Raw genomic sequence first — 18374 nt, 5'->3', positions numbered from 1 at the left:
ATTCCCACCAGCAGTGCACTAGGGTTACTTTTTCTCCACAAGCTTGCCAGTACTTGTTGTTTGTTGATTTGTTGATGATAGCCATTCTGACAGGTGTTAAATGGTATCTCATTGTCATTTTGATTTGCATCTCTCAGATGATTAGTGACTTTGAGCATGTCGTCATATGTCTCTTGGCCTTCTGTATGTCCACTTTCGAAAGTATCTATTTAGGTCCTTTGCCCATTTTTTTGATTGAATTGTTCATCTTCCTTTTGTTAAGTTGTATGAGTTCCTATAAATTTTGGAGATTAAACCCTTTTCAGATGTAACATTGGCACATATGTTCTCCCATGCAGTGGGCTCTCTTGTTGTTTTACTCTGTTTTTTGAGATATTTTCTTAGTGGTCCACTCAAGGATTACAATTAACAATTTAACTTAAAACAAACTTGTTCAGATTAATACTAACTTAAATTCATTCAATAGTATACAGAAACTTCGCTCTGTTCCCTTTCCACTTCCTTTGTGCTGTCATTGCTATACTAATTATAGCTTTATTCATTAAAAGTTTACTGGCACAGTAAGAAGAGTTACAAACAAAAATATGTTTATGCTGTCTTTCTGTTTGCATATGTGCAGTAAAACCTCGATGTAATGGACTAATTTGGACAAGGGGGTGTTCATTAAAGCCAAAAGTTCATTATATAATCAAATAGGTTTTCCAAACATGTATGTTAAAAAATTGACAAGTTAGTTTACTGTTTTTACTTATGTAGACACGTTTGTGTAATTACAATTAAGTATGTATGAAAAATTTAATTTCACAGAAAAGTTTTCCATATGCATTACTATAATTTTAAATTGATACTGAATAGGCCTAGTAAATGTGTGCACTCACCAGTCACCTCTAATAAACAAATGCACGTGGCTAGGGCGTGGCTCACCAGCACTAGTTAAAACTGCTGCAGAAAGTCTCGCCAAGCAACAACAGAACCAGTGAAGGCTTGATGCGATGTGCTCACGTGCTACTCATTCCCTGAACATTATTTGTGAGTGGTGACTCTTGGATTTAAATGTGTAGACTATAGTTGTAGGTATGTAATATTTACTGATGTTGGCGAATTACTTTATTGTTTTTTCCAACATATGACCTATTTGCTAAAATTTGTTGAAAATAACAGTGAATTGCCGAAACCGGTTTGGCTCAGTGGATAGAGCGTCGGCTTGCGGACTGAAGGGTCTCGGGTTCGATTCCAGTCAAGGGCATGTACCTGGGTTGCGGACACATCCCCAGTGGGAGATGTGCAGGAGGCAGCTGATTGATGTCTCTCTCATCGATGTTTCTAGCTCTCTCTCTCCCTTCCTCCCTGTAAAAAACCAATAAAATATATTTAAAAAAAGAAAAGAAAATAACAGTGAATTAATAACAAAAAAAATAACCTGTTAATTTAATTATAAGCAAATCTTGGTTAAAAGCATTTAAATTAATAGGGTATTAATTTTCACATAAGACATATGGACTGGAAATTTTGTCCATTTAATAAGAGGTCCATTAAATTGAAGTCCACAAAATTGAGGATTTGATGTAGTTACTGTGACTGGTATTCTTTCTTTGTGTGGATTTGAGTTACATCTTGTATGCTTTAATTTCAGCATGAAGGAAGGATTTCCTTTAGTATTTCTTGTAGGGGAGATCTGCTGCGGATGAGTTCTCTTAGTATTTGTTTATCTGGAAATTTCTTGATTTTGTCTTTATTGCTTAAAAGATAATTTTACTGGATATGGAATTTTTGTTTGACAGTTTTCTTTTCTTTTAGCACTTTGAATATGCCATATTACTGCCTATGGCCTCCATAGTTTCTGATGAGTCATTATTAATTTTATTAAGGATCCTCCTCTATGTGATGAATCACTTTACTTTGTGCTATCAAGATCCTCTGTTTGGCTTTGGCTTTTGATAGTTTGGCTATGGTTTGTGTGATAACAAATCTCTTTGGGTTTTACCTTTTTTGAGGTTGTTGAGCTTTTTGCATGTGCAGATTAATTTTTCCCATCATTTTGGGGGAGTCGTTTTAGCAATTATTCTTTATTGTTTTATATAATTTGTAAAAATTTAAATTTAAAACAAGACTAGTATATTTGATTTATTACCAAGGTAATCCTAAAAAGGTAATGGTACTTAAGTTATCATGCATTAGAGTGCAATTTTTAAAATGACCATCATTGTTGGTAGAAAATTTTTTTCCTTGTTATTTATTGTTCTTTCTTTCTTTTTCTCGCTTTCTGGGACTCTCAGTATGTGTATATTAGTATATTAGATGGCGTCCCATGGATTTCTGAGGCCCTTTTTAATTTTTTTCTTTTCTGTTCCTTAGACTGGATAATCTTAGTTGACCTGTATTCAGGTTTGCTTGCCCACATCTGTTGTTGAGCTCCTCTAGTGAATTTTTAAATTTTACTTATTGTACTTTTCAACTTCAGAATTTCTATTCGAATTTTTTAAATAATTTGTTTCTTTTTGATATTTTCTGGTGAGATATTGTTGACAGGCTTTCCTTTAATTTGTAGACATGCTTATTTTTAGTTCTTTGAACATATTTGTAATAGCTCATTTAAAATATTGTCTACTAAGTTCAATGTCTGGCTTCCTCAAAGATAGTTTTTATTCACTGCCTTTTTTCCTCTATGTAGGGGCTATAATTTCCTATTTCTATGTGTTTCTTATAGATTTTTTTGTTGGAAGGCAGACATATTGAATAATATAATGTGGCAACTCTGGGAATCAGATTCCTCCTTTCCCCAAGGTTTGTTTTTGCTTATTGTTGTTGCTGTTTGTTTGTTCACTGACTTCCATAGATTATTTTTCTAAAGTTTGTATTCTTTGTCATGTGCAGCCACTGAAGTGTCTGATTGGATAGAAATTTCTTAAATGCCTTGAACAAATAAGTTCTCTCAGCTTTGCCTAGGATCTCTGTGTGCATGTTGGGCATGATTTGAGTGTTCTACAGATGGCTTACAAGTGTGTCTTAGCCTTTATTTCCTGCTTGTGTAAAGCCTTAGAATCAGCCAGCTGTGTGAGATTAGGCCCTTCTCAGGATTTTCCTGACGTGTGCATGGCCTTCTAGACAGCTAAGCATACACAGGAGCTTTTCAAAGCTTCCTTTGGACATCTCATTCCCAGGTTTTCCTTTTAAGGTTTTTTTTTTTTTTTAAGTCTTTTTGTCATTCTTACCTTAGCTCTAACAGGTTTTGCTCCCTCAGGCAGCTGTGTTGTTAAGCAAGTGTTGCTGTTTTTTTTTGACAAAGACCTTAGGGTAGTGCTGTTTGCACACAGGGAGTTCTGAGTGGGTCAAATAAAGACAAATTCTAAGAATGGAGCTTTTCAGGGAGCTACTACACAGGTCAATATAGATAGTTCCTTGGAGGTGGGGCTTTGAGGAGCTCTGACCCTGTTCTGGCCCCCTCAGTGGTTGCCAGACTACTGATTTTCACCATTGTTGTGAGCAGTTGGTGTTCAAGACTATTAAAGAGATGGGGAGAGAGATGAAACAGGGCAAGTTAAAACACCACAAAGCTCATTGTTCTTAGGGAGGTTCACCCATTTTTTCTTGAATAAATGTCAGATTGTTGAAAGTCTTTTGTAAATTACTAGAGTTCTGAAAAAGTTAATTTTTGACAAATTTTGCCAGTGTTCTTATTTTTATGGAAGAGTGGGTTTCAGAGGTCCTGAGCTTTGTTGATACTTTCATTCCATTCCATTTAAAGCTAAAGAGCTTTCTTTACATATTTTGAGGAAAGGATCAGGATTTTCCCTTCAGCAGGTTTGGGATCTGAATTCTGGTGAGATTCCAGAGTTTTTTAATGTTTTATATCTCCATCTCAAGCTCTACAAATCATAGCCAATCTCTTTGCTTTATAGCTGCCAGATCTTTGGATTACTGGTGAATTCTCTTTGCTATTCAATCCTGTATTCTGCGTTTGCAATCAGATCTCTCTTCTCCTGTTGCCCTGCCTCTATTCTTCAGAGGCCATGTCAGTGAAGATCAAGAGTGTCTCAGAAGGATTGATCTCAGCTCTTTTATCTCAGCTCCATCCTTGAGAGCTGCTACCTTGCACTGGGTGAAGACCTGAAGTGCCTTGGAGGGATTTCTGCTGCTTTTTCTGTCCCCGCCTTCAGCCTTTTTGTGTTGTTGACTTGCTTTAAGGAGAAAGGCCCAGCATTCTTCAGGAAGAATGTTTCTCAGCATCTGTCCTTCACCTGGTTTTTACTGTATACCCCTGTATACTTAGTGAAGGCCAATGGAAAAGAGTTGGTGGGTAGGTGGAGATTTTCTCTGTGACTGGGACTTCTCAGTAGATTAATTTATCTGCCAGGCCATGTGTGTCCATTGTAAGTTTGTTAAAAGCTTACTTTGTTGTTTTAAAATTTTTTTTTTTTATAAAGTTTACCTTGTTTATCATGACACATCTATGGCAGATCCTTCCTCCTCTTGTCATTGTACCAGGGATGAAAACCAGCTCTGTGTCTTTTCTCTCCTTGAGAGGGCTCATTACTTTTTAGAATTTAGTTCATTAAGGTTTCTTTGTATCCTTACTTGTATGATGGGTTTTTAAGAAACTTGTTTTTGATTGATTAACTGACTTGTTCTGGTTGTTAGATTGGAAATGAAATGCTCTTGTAATTCTCTTTAAGCTAACTAGAAGTGATAGTTACTTTTAATGTTCATTGTTTATTAGTTATGCCTAATTATATTATTGTAATAGATAGGCTTTCTTTTCAGGGGTGAGACTAGTTAAGTTATTATACTTATCTAGAGAAAAATATATCTGTAACACCTTACATGCCATAGGTACATAGTAATTGAAAAAAATCACTCATTTTTCTGATTTCTGGCTTTTTATTACGAATGTGGCTAACTTTTTAAATAAACTTCAGAAATGAGGAATAATATCCACTGTTAATAGACAATAGGAAGACTTTTATGTAGTCTGAGTTCTATAGGGTAACAACTTACTTAGAGGGAAATTATATTTAAAATTTTGTCAGTATTACTTTTTAGATGTGTGAATTTCATTTTCCTTTTAATTTTTAGATATGTTAATTTCTATAGTCATTTAACTGCTCTGAGTCTCCTTGCGTATATGGGGATGATCATTTCAACCTATGGATATATCATAAGGATTAAATCAAATAGCATATGTGAAGTGTGTAGAATAGTGCCTGGCACATAGGGCTCAAATAAATATGAATTCCTGACACAACCATTTTCCCAATCTCCTGATTCTTGTTCCTTTTCATTTTCCATCATTCCATGCTAATGACTCTGTTGAGTATGGGATTACTAAGGGTTGCTCTGATTTTGCCTAAGCCATGTGCTAAAGATATTTATTCTTTATCAGTCTTACTCTTAAAAGATTAATCTGGAATACAGTTTATCTAGATTTGATTTTGAATTAGCCCTCAGGTTGTTTGCAGGATCACAAATAGCATAGACTCTTCAAATAAGCTTTAATTTCATTTCAAAGATCAAACTTAATGTATTTATAGTGTGGAAAGAATGTTGGCCTTTTCAGTCTCACCTAAACATGAAGCGTAGTCATTGTCTGATAGCTTTCAACAGAGGATAGCTATCTATCCCCTCTTTTTTTTCAATCTTTACCCAAGGGTATCTTTTTACTGGTTTTTAGAGAAAGAGGAAAAAAGAGAGAGAGAGAAACATCAATGTGAAAAAGAAACATTGATCTGTTGTTTTCCGTACCAGCCACAATCGGGGATCAAGCTCACAACCTAGGTATGTGCCCTGACTAGGAATCAAACCTGCAACCTTTTTGGTGCACGGGATGAGCCTGTAACCAACTAAGCCACCCAGCCAGGGCATCCCTTCTTTTCTTTTACTTGTTTACCTTTTCTTTTTAAAAATCATTTCTTATTTTTAATTACAGTTGACATACATTGTTGTATTAGTTTCAGGTGTACACCCCAGTGATCAGACATTACAGGGCATCCCTTCTTTTATTTTATTTTATTATTTTTTAAAAAATATATTTTTATTGATTTCAGAGAGGAAGGAAGAGGGAGAGAGAGAAACATCCACGATGAGAGAAGAGGAGGGAGAAGGAGAGAGATAGAAACATCAATGATGAGAGAGAATCATTGATTGGCTGCCTCCTGCACACCTCTTACTGGGGATCAAGCCTGAAAACCAGGCATGTGCCCTTGAGTGGAATCGAACCTGGGACCCTTCAGTCCACAGGACGATGCTCTAGCCACTGAGCCAAACTGGTTAAGGCAAGATTATCCCTCCTTTTAACAACTAATATGCTGTAGTCTACTATCTGGGGTCTATTGAAATATTTTGTCATAGTCACAAATGTTTAATCACTTGGGGGATCTTATTAAGTGAGAGAATTAATTAATATTAGCTTTAAGGATTCAGTGGTTCTTAGCAATAATATAAATTTTTAAACTTGTAAACATAGGCTTTGAATGAATGTATTTTTATATTTTGCAAGTGTAAAAGATATCTATTTTTAAATATAGGAAAACTCCCATAAATTGTCACCAAAACCCCATTTTGGTTATTTTCCATTTTTATTACTGTTTTCATGCATCTCTTATGTAATAAAAAAGTTTCATTTTTTTGTGTGTTGCCTTTTGAAATTTATCTGAGGAGAGTTTATATTTAAAGCAGTTGGATGGTCCATAGGCACCAATTTGCATTTTCTGTGCTTGCTATTCATTCATTATTATTCCTACCATATGCACAAGATAAGTATCCTTATCTATTATTTTTTGTATTTCAAGATTATGATGCAGCCCTGGCTGGTGTGGCTCTAGTGAGAGTGTCAGCCATCACACCGAAGTGTCGCAGGTTCGATTCTTGGTCAAGGGCATATACCTGGGTTGCAGATTCCATCTCTGGCCCTGGAAGTGGGTGTGGTAGACAACTAATTGATGAGTCTATCTCACATTGATGTTTCTCTCTCACTCCCCCTCCCTCCCTTTCACTCTCTCTCTAAAAAAAAAATCAACTGGAAAAAATATCCTCAGGTGAGGATTAACAACAACAACAGCAAAAAGATGTTGGTGCATGTCTCTTATGTTTTACCCAGTAGTAGGTTGTTACATAGTTTTTCTTATGAACAACTGTGCCCAGTTGTTAGAAAAAGACTGGGAGTTTGTTTAACTTGAAATAGTGGCTGAGCTAAATCAACTAAATCTTATGCATCCACATAAGTATTATGTGGTTGCTACATATTGGTTGGACAGGTATATTGTATTGCATACTATAACATATTTTTTACATCTGTTTACTGTATTAAGTTAAAACATTGTATTCTTTGAACTATTTCTGCCTTCTCTTGGGGACAGTTTCCCAATGGGAAAACTATAGTTCTTTTGTTTGCTATTATATGATTGATTAGAAATTATGGGTTTTGGTTATTAGAAAACTTTGATGGATTTTTTTTCCCTCTCTTGGAGCTATTTAAAAAGTATTTTGGAAATGGTATTCTGTTGAACTTTGATAATACATTGCTTTGCTTCCTGTATTTATGCTTCAATTTAGCTTTTTGCCTTTTGAATATTTAATATTTTCAAATGAGACATAAAATGATAGACTTTGGTTAAAGAAAGGAACTTTAGCAATTATTATTCTCTCTGAAACTCCTTTTATAGCTAGGAAGGTAGGACCATGAGAAAGAGGTCCGAAGACTCATTAATTAGTAGCAAAACCTAAATTTCCTGACTTCAGTTTGATTTTTCTTTCATGGTTTATCTCAGTGTCTCTGGCTCCTGTTCTTTAAAATAACTCCTGGGGGGAAAAAACCAAAAACAAACAAACAAACAAACAAAAAACAAAATAAAATAACTCCTGGAGTATGAAAGAAACTCTTCTAGAATTGTGAAAAGTTATTGAAAAATATTGGAATAGCTGAGGCATGGCAGTGCTATTTATTTCTGTCTTTATCAGAGTATTCAGAGCACTGAAACTCACTGTTGTCTTTTGGTAATGAAGAAATGAAAGTCACTATGTTGAAATATGAACTTTGATATTCATATTTAACATTTCTCTAATAGAAGGGTAGAAATCCTTCTAACTGGCCTGGCCGATACTGTAGACTGGAAATATTCGTAAGTGGAAGTCTGAAATTCTATTAAAAACCCCAGGAAAGCATATTACCTCATCAAAGTAAAATTTCTTCAATTGGTGACTGTCTGATTGAGATAATGAATGTTTATATTTTCAGTCAGTTGTCACAGTGTTGGGCACAGTAGGCCATCTTTTCTGTCTCCAGCATCTATATAGCCCAGTGCCTGTCATGTAGTGGACACAAGGAGTTGGATTGCTCTTCAGTTTTTTTATTATCTAGGTTTTTCCACCTCCTGCCTTGACCATTACAACTTCCCCTTATCATCTTAGCCCCTGGTCTCTCACCTGCAAGTATTGAAGTGGATAATTAAAGCTTTTCTTCCCTTTTTGTATGAAAGCTGAATCTTATCGCTTAGATGAAATTGACAGCTTTTGATAAGAGATTTCCTTCATGTTTTTGTGCTTGAAGTTAAACTATATAGTATCAAAGTTGGTATTTCTTCCAGGTTTGCCTTATGAGGTTGTGCTCCTGGGTAGCAGTGTTCAATAGATAACTTTAAACCTGACCTTCGAGATATTTCAACTTCATTATATAACTTTTTTGTTGCAGTCTGTGGATTAATTATATGTGAGGTCATTTAAGTTTTACTGGACACACTGACCTCTTATCCAGGCAATTAGGGCCCACAAAGATATTTTGCAAGAATTACAAAACTGCTTTTAAAATGTTTTGGCATAAAGTCAGCAGGATGAGAGGTGTTGTTTTTTTTTCGGGGGGGGGGTGGTATCTTTGTTTTTAGTTTATAAATAATTTTAAGAGGGTTGAGAAACCAGCATCATAAATGACAGAACACTATGGAAAAAACTGTCATTTTTGTGTAAATGTAGATGATGTGGAACAGCCATTGCAGCCCTTGTCAGCTGTAATGAATTAGTGACAAGCTTACACAGATGGCCTCCAGGAAGGTGTGACTAAGATTCTCTTACTTAATAGAGTCAGAGCTTGAAAAACAGTCTGCGAAACAAGGCCTCCAATCCTTAAGCTTTACCTTATTTTTAATGGTTGCACTAATTGCCTCTCATTACACTAGAATTTGAGGAAAGGATTTCATTTGAGATTTCTTTAGATGTATTTTTAAAAATAGAGCCCTCAAAAGGAAGAGTTCCATCAGAAGAGTTCCATCACTTTAAAACCCTTTAAGGTGGCCTGAGGTTTCCTCTAGAGCAGGGGTGGGCAAACTTTTTGACTCGAGGGCCACAATGGGTTCTTAAACTGGACCGGAGGGCCGGGAGGGCCGGAACAAAAGCATGCATGGAGTGTTTGTGTGAACTAATATAAATTCACAGTAAACATCATTACATAAAAGGGTACAGTCTTTTTTTTTTTAGTTTTATTCATTTCAAACGGGCCGGATCCGGCCCGCGGGCCGTAGTTTGCCCACAGCTGCTCTAGAGTCTCTTCAGCAATCTTTATTCAGTGCCCAATTTTTCTTCAGTCTTCTTTCTCCCAGGTACAATATTCAAGATAGCTCAACATTTTTTGATGCATTTTCTTTTCTGTTGAATGACTGTTGTTTTCTGCAACTTTCATTGCAGACATACAATTTTTGAGCTCTATAATATGTTATATAGGTTTCTTTGGATCCACCTGGTAATTCAGTCACCATTTATAACATTGTTTAAAGAGAAAATGACTTCAAGCAGTAAACCATGTAACTCAAAAATCACATTTTTAATGTATATATAACACACAATAGACAGAGGATTAATACCCATAATATACAACTATACCTTACAAGTTGATGAGAAACATCATGTGATCCAGTAGAAGACAGGCAAAGGATTTAAGTAGGCATGCCACAGGAAATGAAGTCCAAATGGACAATAAGTGTATGTACATATGTTCTAACAATGGTTAATAGTTAGATACAAATGATACAATAAAATAGAACTTTTCATGCATAACGTGGGTCAAAATTTTAAAGTATTGTAATGTTTAGTACCTACAAGGTTGCAGAGAAGTGTCATTTTCATACATTGCTGGAATAAGCATGAGTACATACGACCTCTTTGGAAAATAATATAGTAGTAACTATTAAAATAAAAAATATACCTACCTTTTGATGTAGAAGTCTCTTTTTAGGTTTTATCCATTAAGGGAAAAACCAGCACATAAAAGAGGATATTTGTATACAACATATATTCCAGCATTTTTGGTGTTTTTGGTAGTGACAAAAACTAGAAGCTATCATAGTGAATCAAGAGGAATGATTGAATAAGTTATTATATACCCATGTCATGTTATCTTCTGCAGCTGTTTAAAAAGATTAGACAACCAAGAGGCTGTCCATGTGATACTGTTAAAAAAAAATTGCAGACTGTAGAGTAGTATATAAAGTCTGATACCATTTTTGTTTAAAAAAATTTTTTAAACACCTTTTACAGGTATTCTATATTCAGAGAGAAATGTTGAAGGATATATTTCACGCTCTTAAACTTTTATTTCCTTCTGGTGTATTGCCTTAGGAGTGGGATTAAGAATAGGAGGGGTTAAAGATAGATCATTTAAAATTTTTTTTACATCACTCTAGCTGGTTTGGCTCAGACTGAACCAAATAGAGTGTTGGCCTGCAGACTGAAGGGTCCCCGGTTCGATTCTGGTCAAGGGCACATGCCCGGGTTTCGGGCTTGATCCCCAGTAGGGGGTGTGCAGAAGGCAGCCAATCAAGGATTCTCTCTCCTCATTAATGTTTCTATCTCTCTCTCACTCTCCCTTCCTCTCTGAAGTCAATAAAAATATCTAATCTAGTAAAAGAGAAACATACAAATTGACCATACCTTTGCTACCTCACAAGCCACGTCTACCAACCAATCAGAGCGACTATATGCAAATGAACCAAACCAAGATGGCAGCTGGCAGCCATGGACCTGGAGCAAGGAGGAGGCCTGCAAACAGCCATCATCCCCTCATCCAGGCTGGCCAAGCACCCCAGCGGGACCCCCACCCTGATCTGGGACACCCTTCAGGGCAAACCAGCCAGCCCCCACCGGTTGTGGTGGGAGCCTCTCCTGCCTCCTCAGCAGCGCTAAGGATGTCCGACTACAGCTTAGGCCTGCCCCCCGCTGGCAAGTGGACATCCCCCGAGGGCTCCTGGGCTGCCAGAGGGATGTCTGACTGCCAGCGTAGGCCCGCTCCCCTGGGGAACAGGCCTAAGCCAGCAGGCGTACATCCCCTGAGGGGTCCCAGACTGCGGAGAGGGCACACGCTGGGCTGAGGGACCCCACCCCCCACCCCCGCAGTGCACAAATTTTTGTGCACCGGGCCTCTAGTATAAAAATAAATAAATAAAATAATTTTTTTTTACATTTTGGATTTTTCTTATGATAAGTAAGTATTAGCCAAATCTAATAAAAAACCCATGTTTAAAATGAAACTTTTTTCAAAGTAAAGAATACATTCATTATGTTTTAATTGCTTTTTCTCTAATTTGACTTATAAAAATAGAAAGTTCATACTTTATGTTTAAAGAATTTGGACTCATTTGACAGGACCTGAAAATTCCTGGTTCTTCTGAGATAATGTTCATAACCAAAGGTCATTCCTTGGTTTCATTTTACAGTTTTGGTTGTCAACATCTTGTCATGAGTACTAAGACCAACAAATATATCTTTAGTAAATTATCTTAATTTAGCAACACCTTATAGATAAGCACTTTGGGAGTCTGAGTTGCAAATTGAACTTTGGGTATTTTGTGATCTAATTTTCAGTCAAAATATTCTTAATATATGTCACCTATTATATTGTTACTTTCTCTATCACAGTTCTCCCCTACTTCCAGTATGGCTATTATTATTTTGCAATACAGTTTTTTTAAAAAACCTCTGTTCCTATTACAAGAATAAAAACAGTCAATATAGAAAACTTGTAAAACACTAAAAATCAGAAAGGATAAAACCCAATCATTCATAAGGCAAATAATAAACATTGTTAAATTTTAATTCACTATTATAATATTTTTTAACAGTGTGACTAAATATAAATTAGATATAATAAATTTCATAGCTTTAAAATGATAAATTTTCCAAATTTTGGCATCCTATATAATAAAGAGGTAATATGCAAATTTACGATCACATCCTCACACAAGCTGTTCGCCCCCATATGGTCACAAAATGGCTGGTAGGGGAGGGCAGTTGGGGGCAATTGGGCCGGCAGGGGAGGGCAGTTGGGGGTGACCAAGCCTGCAGGGGAGGGCAGTTAGGGAAGACTGGGCTGGCAGGGGAGGGCAGTTGGGGGTGATCGGGCTGGCAGGGGTGTGGTTAGGGGGGAATCAGGCAAGCAGGCAGGCGAGTGGTTGGGAGCCAGCAGTCCCAGAGGGATGTCCGACTGACGGTTTAGACCTGATTCCCACAAGCCTCCTATATAATAAAGAGGTAATATGCAAATTTACGATCACATCCTCACACAAGCTGTTCGCCCCCATATGGTCACAAAATGGCTGGTAGGGGAGGGCAGTTGGGGGCAATTGGGCCGGCAGGGGAGGGCAGTTGGGGGTGACCAAGCCTGCAGGGGAGGGCAGTTAGGGAAGACTGGGCTGGCAGGGGAGGGCAGTTGGGGGTGATCGGGCTGGCAGGGGTGTGGTTAGGGGGGAATCAGGCAAGCAGGCAGGCGAGTGGTTGGGAGCCAGCAGTCCCAGAGGGATGTCCGACTGACGGTTTAGACCTGATTCCCACAAGCCCAAGCCCCTCGAGGGGTCCCAGATTGGAGAGGGTGCAGGCTGGGCTGCGGGACAATCCCCTCATCCCCCAGTGCACAAATTTTATGCACTGGGCCTCTAGTATGTATATAATCATGAAACATTACTATAATAAAAATACTGATTACATAAATTCATTTCTCCCTCAAAGTTTACATGTACCCCTTATAATATACCTAGTTCCTATATTCTCTGGGAATCATTTATCTGCTTATAGATTTATTTGGATTTTTTAAAATTTTATATAAGTGGAATCATACAATATATTCCCTTTTTTTCCCGTTCCTATCAGCATACTTTTTTTGAGAGTCTTCCATGTTATATGTCTTAATAGTTCATTCCATTTTTGCTGAGTAGTATTCCATGGTTTGGAAATATTGAAATTTGTTTATTCACCTGTTGATAGATTTATTGTTACCATTTTGAGGATCTTGAAATAAAGCTGCTCTGAACCTTCATGTACAATTCTTTGTACACACATATGCTTTCTCTTTGTGTGTGTAAATAGCTAGTAGTGAATGGCTATATCTCGTGGTAAGTATTGAACTTTAAGGAACTGCCATTCTCTTTTCCAAAGTGGTTGTATTATTTTATATTTTTACCAGTAATGAGAAAGAATTATAGTTCTTCCATATTCTTGTTATCTCTTGGTATGATCAGTCTTTTTAATCCCCTTTCATACTTGGTTCTTACTGACTGAAGGGCTGGATGAGGGGCTTTACTGATCCTCACAATAACCATGCTCAGTAAGTGTTATTCCCTGTCTTTTGAAAATTAGGAACCTTAGACCCAGAAGATTCAGAATATTTGTCCAAGAATATTGGTAAAGGACAGAATGAGAAATCACAACTTGGTCTGTTTGGCTTCAAAGACTTTTTCTTTCCGTTATGGTATATTATGTTGTCTCTTGGGACAGTAAGAAAACCTCACTAGTTTTGAAGGATTTGTTATAACGGAATTTGAACTATGCATAATTTTCTGAAATTTTAATTTATGTATATATCTCACAAATTTGAGTCTGTGGAGGGAGAAAATTATAATTTATGTACCTTTTGTAGAATTACTTTAAAGTCCTTGAATATGCCTGGGCAAAAATAGTACATATATATTTTTTTTTTTTAAATAAGTATTGGCTAGGAATTGAATAAGGCATTTACCTCAACATGAACCAGATGTTTTATTCTTACGTAGAGAAGGAAATTATAGGATATAGGATCAAGCTCTCTGGTATTATTATGACATAATTGTATTACTATGTGGACTCCTAGAAGGTAGCTTCTTGTGCCTGAAAACATTGAGGTTGGGGATTTCTGTCATGCACTGGGCTGTGTATTTATATTAGGTTATGCATGGCAGTTTGGCAGTTTGTTTTGCAGATGTTCCTAATGTACAGTCTTACATCTTGTTTCTATTTCTGGAATGCTTTTAAGTATGACTCATGCCTTCTTGAGGCTATACTAAAAATACAGCTAGTTTCAAGCATTAATGTAAAATACACCACAGACACCACACAGCAGTACGTAATGCTTTCTCTCAGTGGTTTAATGCAATTTCCTGACAAATATTTTCTTTGACAAAATACACTATACTAAAATGTAAGTGGAAATGGGATTTAAAAAAATTTTTTTGAGAAGTGGGTCCTTTGATAACATAATGTAAACAACAGAATGAATTTAAAATTTTAATAAAAGGAGTTAAATATGCTATTGGTATCACCAAAATCCAAAAAATAGTATTAATGTCCAGAAAAGCAAGTCTACTAAATTTAATGGACTCAGGTGAGGTCTACACTTATAGGGAAAATATTGGACCTGAAGGGAGAGCCTGTTAAAAAGATTTTGGAAGTGCAATTAGACATATGGCTGGAATGCAAGCTTTGGACTAAAACAGTTTAGGTCTAACTCCTGGTTTATGCATTTGTCACCTGTGGACAAAGGGTAATGAGCATTTAACAAATGCTTATATGGTAGTATATTATCAGACATTTTAAAATGCTGATTTACTCTTCATAACAACTTTATAACTCAGTACATTTATCATCTCCATTATACAGTTGGAGAAACTGAGCACAGAGGGTTTAAATAGCTGAGGAAGGTTACATAGCTAGTAAACAGAATTGGGATTTGAGCAGTTCAGTTCAGGTCTGTATCCTTACATATTATATGTTGTGAGATCTAGATGCGACACTATACAAAAAATCATTTGTATTTTTACCTGGTACTTGACAAGTATGAAATAAATTATAACTAGTATCATTATTATTGAGGGGCAGTAAAAGAAGGAAAATATTACCAATACCATTAAAACTATGAGAATCTGATTCCATGCCCAGATAACCATTTTCCTGAATTTATCATTTATTGTATTTTTTCTTTTTCAAGTACTGTTTTATTGTATATGTGTATATTTATAATGAATTCAATTTGCTAGTTTATTGAGTTTTATCAAAATAGTACCAAATGTGATTTATTCTGAGAATTAATTTCTGCACTCAATATTATACCTTTTAAGAGTTAAACATATTGTTCGAAGTAGTGGTAGTTTATTCTGTTTTTGTCATTATATAGCATTCCACTGTGTGTATTTTATCCATCTCCTGCCTCCAATTTTATTTTGAATAACATTGCTATGAGTATTTTATGTGTTCCCTAATGTACAGGAGTGAGAGTTTTTCTTATATACCTAGGAATGCACCTGCTGGTTCACTGGGTGATTTACAAATGAGTAAACACAAAGTAATTGTATTAACTCAAACATTTCAGAAAATGCTTAGGCAGATGAGCAGATTGATGTGTGATTTAATAGTAGACTTAGAAGGGCATTGAATGGAGTAATCTTCTATTCCCAAAAGAGTTGGTATAGAAGAATAGACAATTTCTAAAGAACGCATTTAAGTGTTCATAAAACTTTTTTTTCCATAAAACTTTTTAACTGTGAAGTTTGAGATCTCACATCTCATTGCCAACTAAGTTATAATATAGTTTTCTTAAATTTTAAAAGACTACAATAATCATTAATTGTCTGGGATGATTTTATCATATCCCCTTTTAGAACAAAAAGGGTGGAGTATAAAACAGATAAATAAGATACTATTCTTTATATCATACTTGAGAATCACTTTCATTCCTTTAGTGACACTTACAGATGAGTGTTCAAATGTTCTTATAAGCTTTTAAGTGTTATGTACCTCTTTGTGATATCATAAACTTTGTCCTGTTTTAATATCGATAATGATGTTTTTATTGTAAAACTGTGAAAATTCACCAGGTGTATGTATCAATGGATGTGTTTATGCATGTGTGTATGTATTTTAATATAATATACAATTTTCATTGATTGCTTGGAGGTTTATATTATATGTAGTAGTTTGATCTGCATTTCACTTTATATTCCCTCTCCCCTCCCTTTAAAGTTTCAGACTCTCTGGCTCAATCTGTAATTCAGCATCTAAGATGGATAATGCAGAAGGATCTCCTGGGGCAGGATGTCTTTCTAATAGGACCTCCTGGGCCTCTTCGACGCTCTGTTGCTATGCAGTACCTGGTGAGCAGTCAATTCTTGTGCATTCCTAAGGGTCTTAACATTGATAAGTTATGTTGAAAAATTAATTAAGATTAAGAATTTATAAAAATATGAGGATTAGTCATTACTGAAAAAAATTGTTAATGTTGGAGGCTGATTTGTTTATAAATAGTTTGGAATAAGTTATTTGCAAAGCAAGTGTATTACTTTTCATAGCTTTAGCAAATTTTTGTTGTAACTAGAAAGTTCTCCACTTCCAGTGGAAAGGAAATACAAATTCAGTCAATGAATAGCAGATAAAATCAGCAACTCTGAGATTACAAAACAAAACTTAGTTTTTTAGTACTTAGGGAACATTCTCTTATCTCAGATCCACATTTTAAAAGGCCAAATAATTCTCTTGACTTTTTGATATTATATGGTCTTTAGAAAGAGAGCCTAGGGTTTGTAGACTATCTCATGTGTTATATGCTCTCTCTTTTTTTCTTTAAATAGATGAGAAAACAAATTCATTAAATTACTCGCTCAAGCTCTCTTCAGCTAGGGAATGATGGAGCTAGACTTCAAATCTCATATTATTTCTCCTTTCTGACACGTTATCCTTTTAAATGTTTGCAGTTCTATAAGCACATTGTGAAGTGAGTTGAAGTACTCAATTTTCAACCCCCCCCAAAAATATTACAAGACTTCTTTTTATTTTGTCTTCATTAATAGGTATTGTTCTAGTGATTCGAGGAAGGATGTTATCAAATGAAGTTGCTTTGCTCTGAATATACTTTTTAGGATGAAGAGAAAAATCTTTCTTAAATTTTCCTTGTGTTCTTGATATTAATTCATTAATATGCTGCTGAAATATACTTTGTGTACTCTTTTATGTCACTGGTGAAATTATTTTGTTGCTCACAAAATCATGTAGGACAGGAATGATAATACAATGAGCAGTTCAGAACCTCAGTACCTCTAGCCCATACATCTCATATCTTTTGTTCCTAGAACCAGTTTGTGAGGTATAATGTGCCATTGTATGCCTTGTATCCCGATCCTCACTTTATTAATATACAAGGCAAATCTGTCCTATTTAAGAATGCAGAGCCAGCTACCAAAAATTCAAATTCTAGAACCTCTTTCATTTTAAGATGTGCACTTTCCACCTGACTAATTTCAAAGACTACAGTATCTCACTTTGTTTTGATTCTGGCAAGACTTGGAAGCTTGTTTGGAAGGAATGTGGAATGAGAAGGGGTAGGAGATTTTAGAAATCTCCTTGGTTAAAAATGCAACATAAGTTTATAAGGGTGATGCCTTTATGTTAAAACAAAATAAACTTTAAATTGTGAAATAGATTTGAGGCAGCTTTAGGATGTGGAAATGCACCTTAAGAAAACTTACCAGCCTAAGCTGCCTCGCAAACTCTGCAGTGGGTACTATGCTTAACTTAGTAACAGCCACAGAAAAGGAGGTCTATAAAAGCAGAAATTTGGGGGCAAGCCTGCTGAATCAATGAGAAATTAAGTAGAAATAATCTGATAGTCACGTCTATATTTACGTCATATAAAAGCAGTTCTATAGATAGTTAAAAAAACTCAGCAGACCACTGCCGCCTCCTCCACCTGCTGCTCGGGCGCTGTTTCTGAGCTCGCTCAGACTGCTTCTCTGCAGCAGCAGCTGGGGAGATTGTGTGCTCATTTTGGCTGATGCAGAGTCCTAGGAAGCTGTCAAAACTGCGCATATCCTTGATGTGGCAGTTCAGGGTATTACGGTGGTACAATCTATCCTATCTAATAATAGACAAACATGGTAATTAACCATAACTTTGCTACCCTTCTCATCAGCTAATCAGTGAGATATGCAAATTAACTGCCAACCAAGATGGCTGCTGGCAGCCAGGCAGCTGAAGCGAACAGGAGGCTTGCTTGCTCCAATGATGGAGGAAGCCAAGGTTCCCTGCCTGCTGCTGCCGGCCTCTGAACTGCACTCTAAGAAACAATGTTGCAATTATAGAAGCTAAACAAACACAGAAAC

The 18374-nt window shown here is 36.1% G+C and overlaps 1 protein-coding gene across 1 annotated transcript in view; it reads left to right on the top strand.

Moving 5' to 3' along the window:
- Positions 1–18374, top strand: part of VWA8 (von Willebrand factor A domain containing 8) — a 368307-nt gene that overhangs the window by 4235 nt on the left and 345698 nt on the right. The window contains exon 2 of the mRNA XM_015559449.1: positions 16243–16373. Coding sequence (XP_015414935.1) covers positions 16243–16373 — 131 coding nt within the window. The remainder of the gene's footprint in view (positions 1–16242; positions 16374–18374) is intronic.

The sequence above is a fragment of the Myotis davidii genome, unplaced genomic scaffold (genome assembly GCF_000327345.1).
Source record: "Myotis davidii unplaced genomic scaffold, ASM32734v1 scaffold70, whole genome shotgun sequence".
Lineage (NCBI taxonomy): Eukaryota > Metazoa > Chordata > Mammalia > Chiroptera > Vespertilionidae > Myotis > Myotis davidii.
Note: the sequence above shows the minus strand (reverse complement) of the source record. Positions and strands in the feature narration are given on the sequence as shown.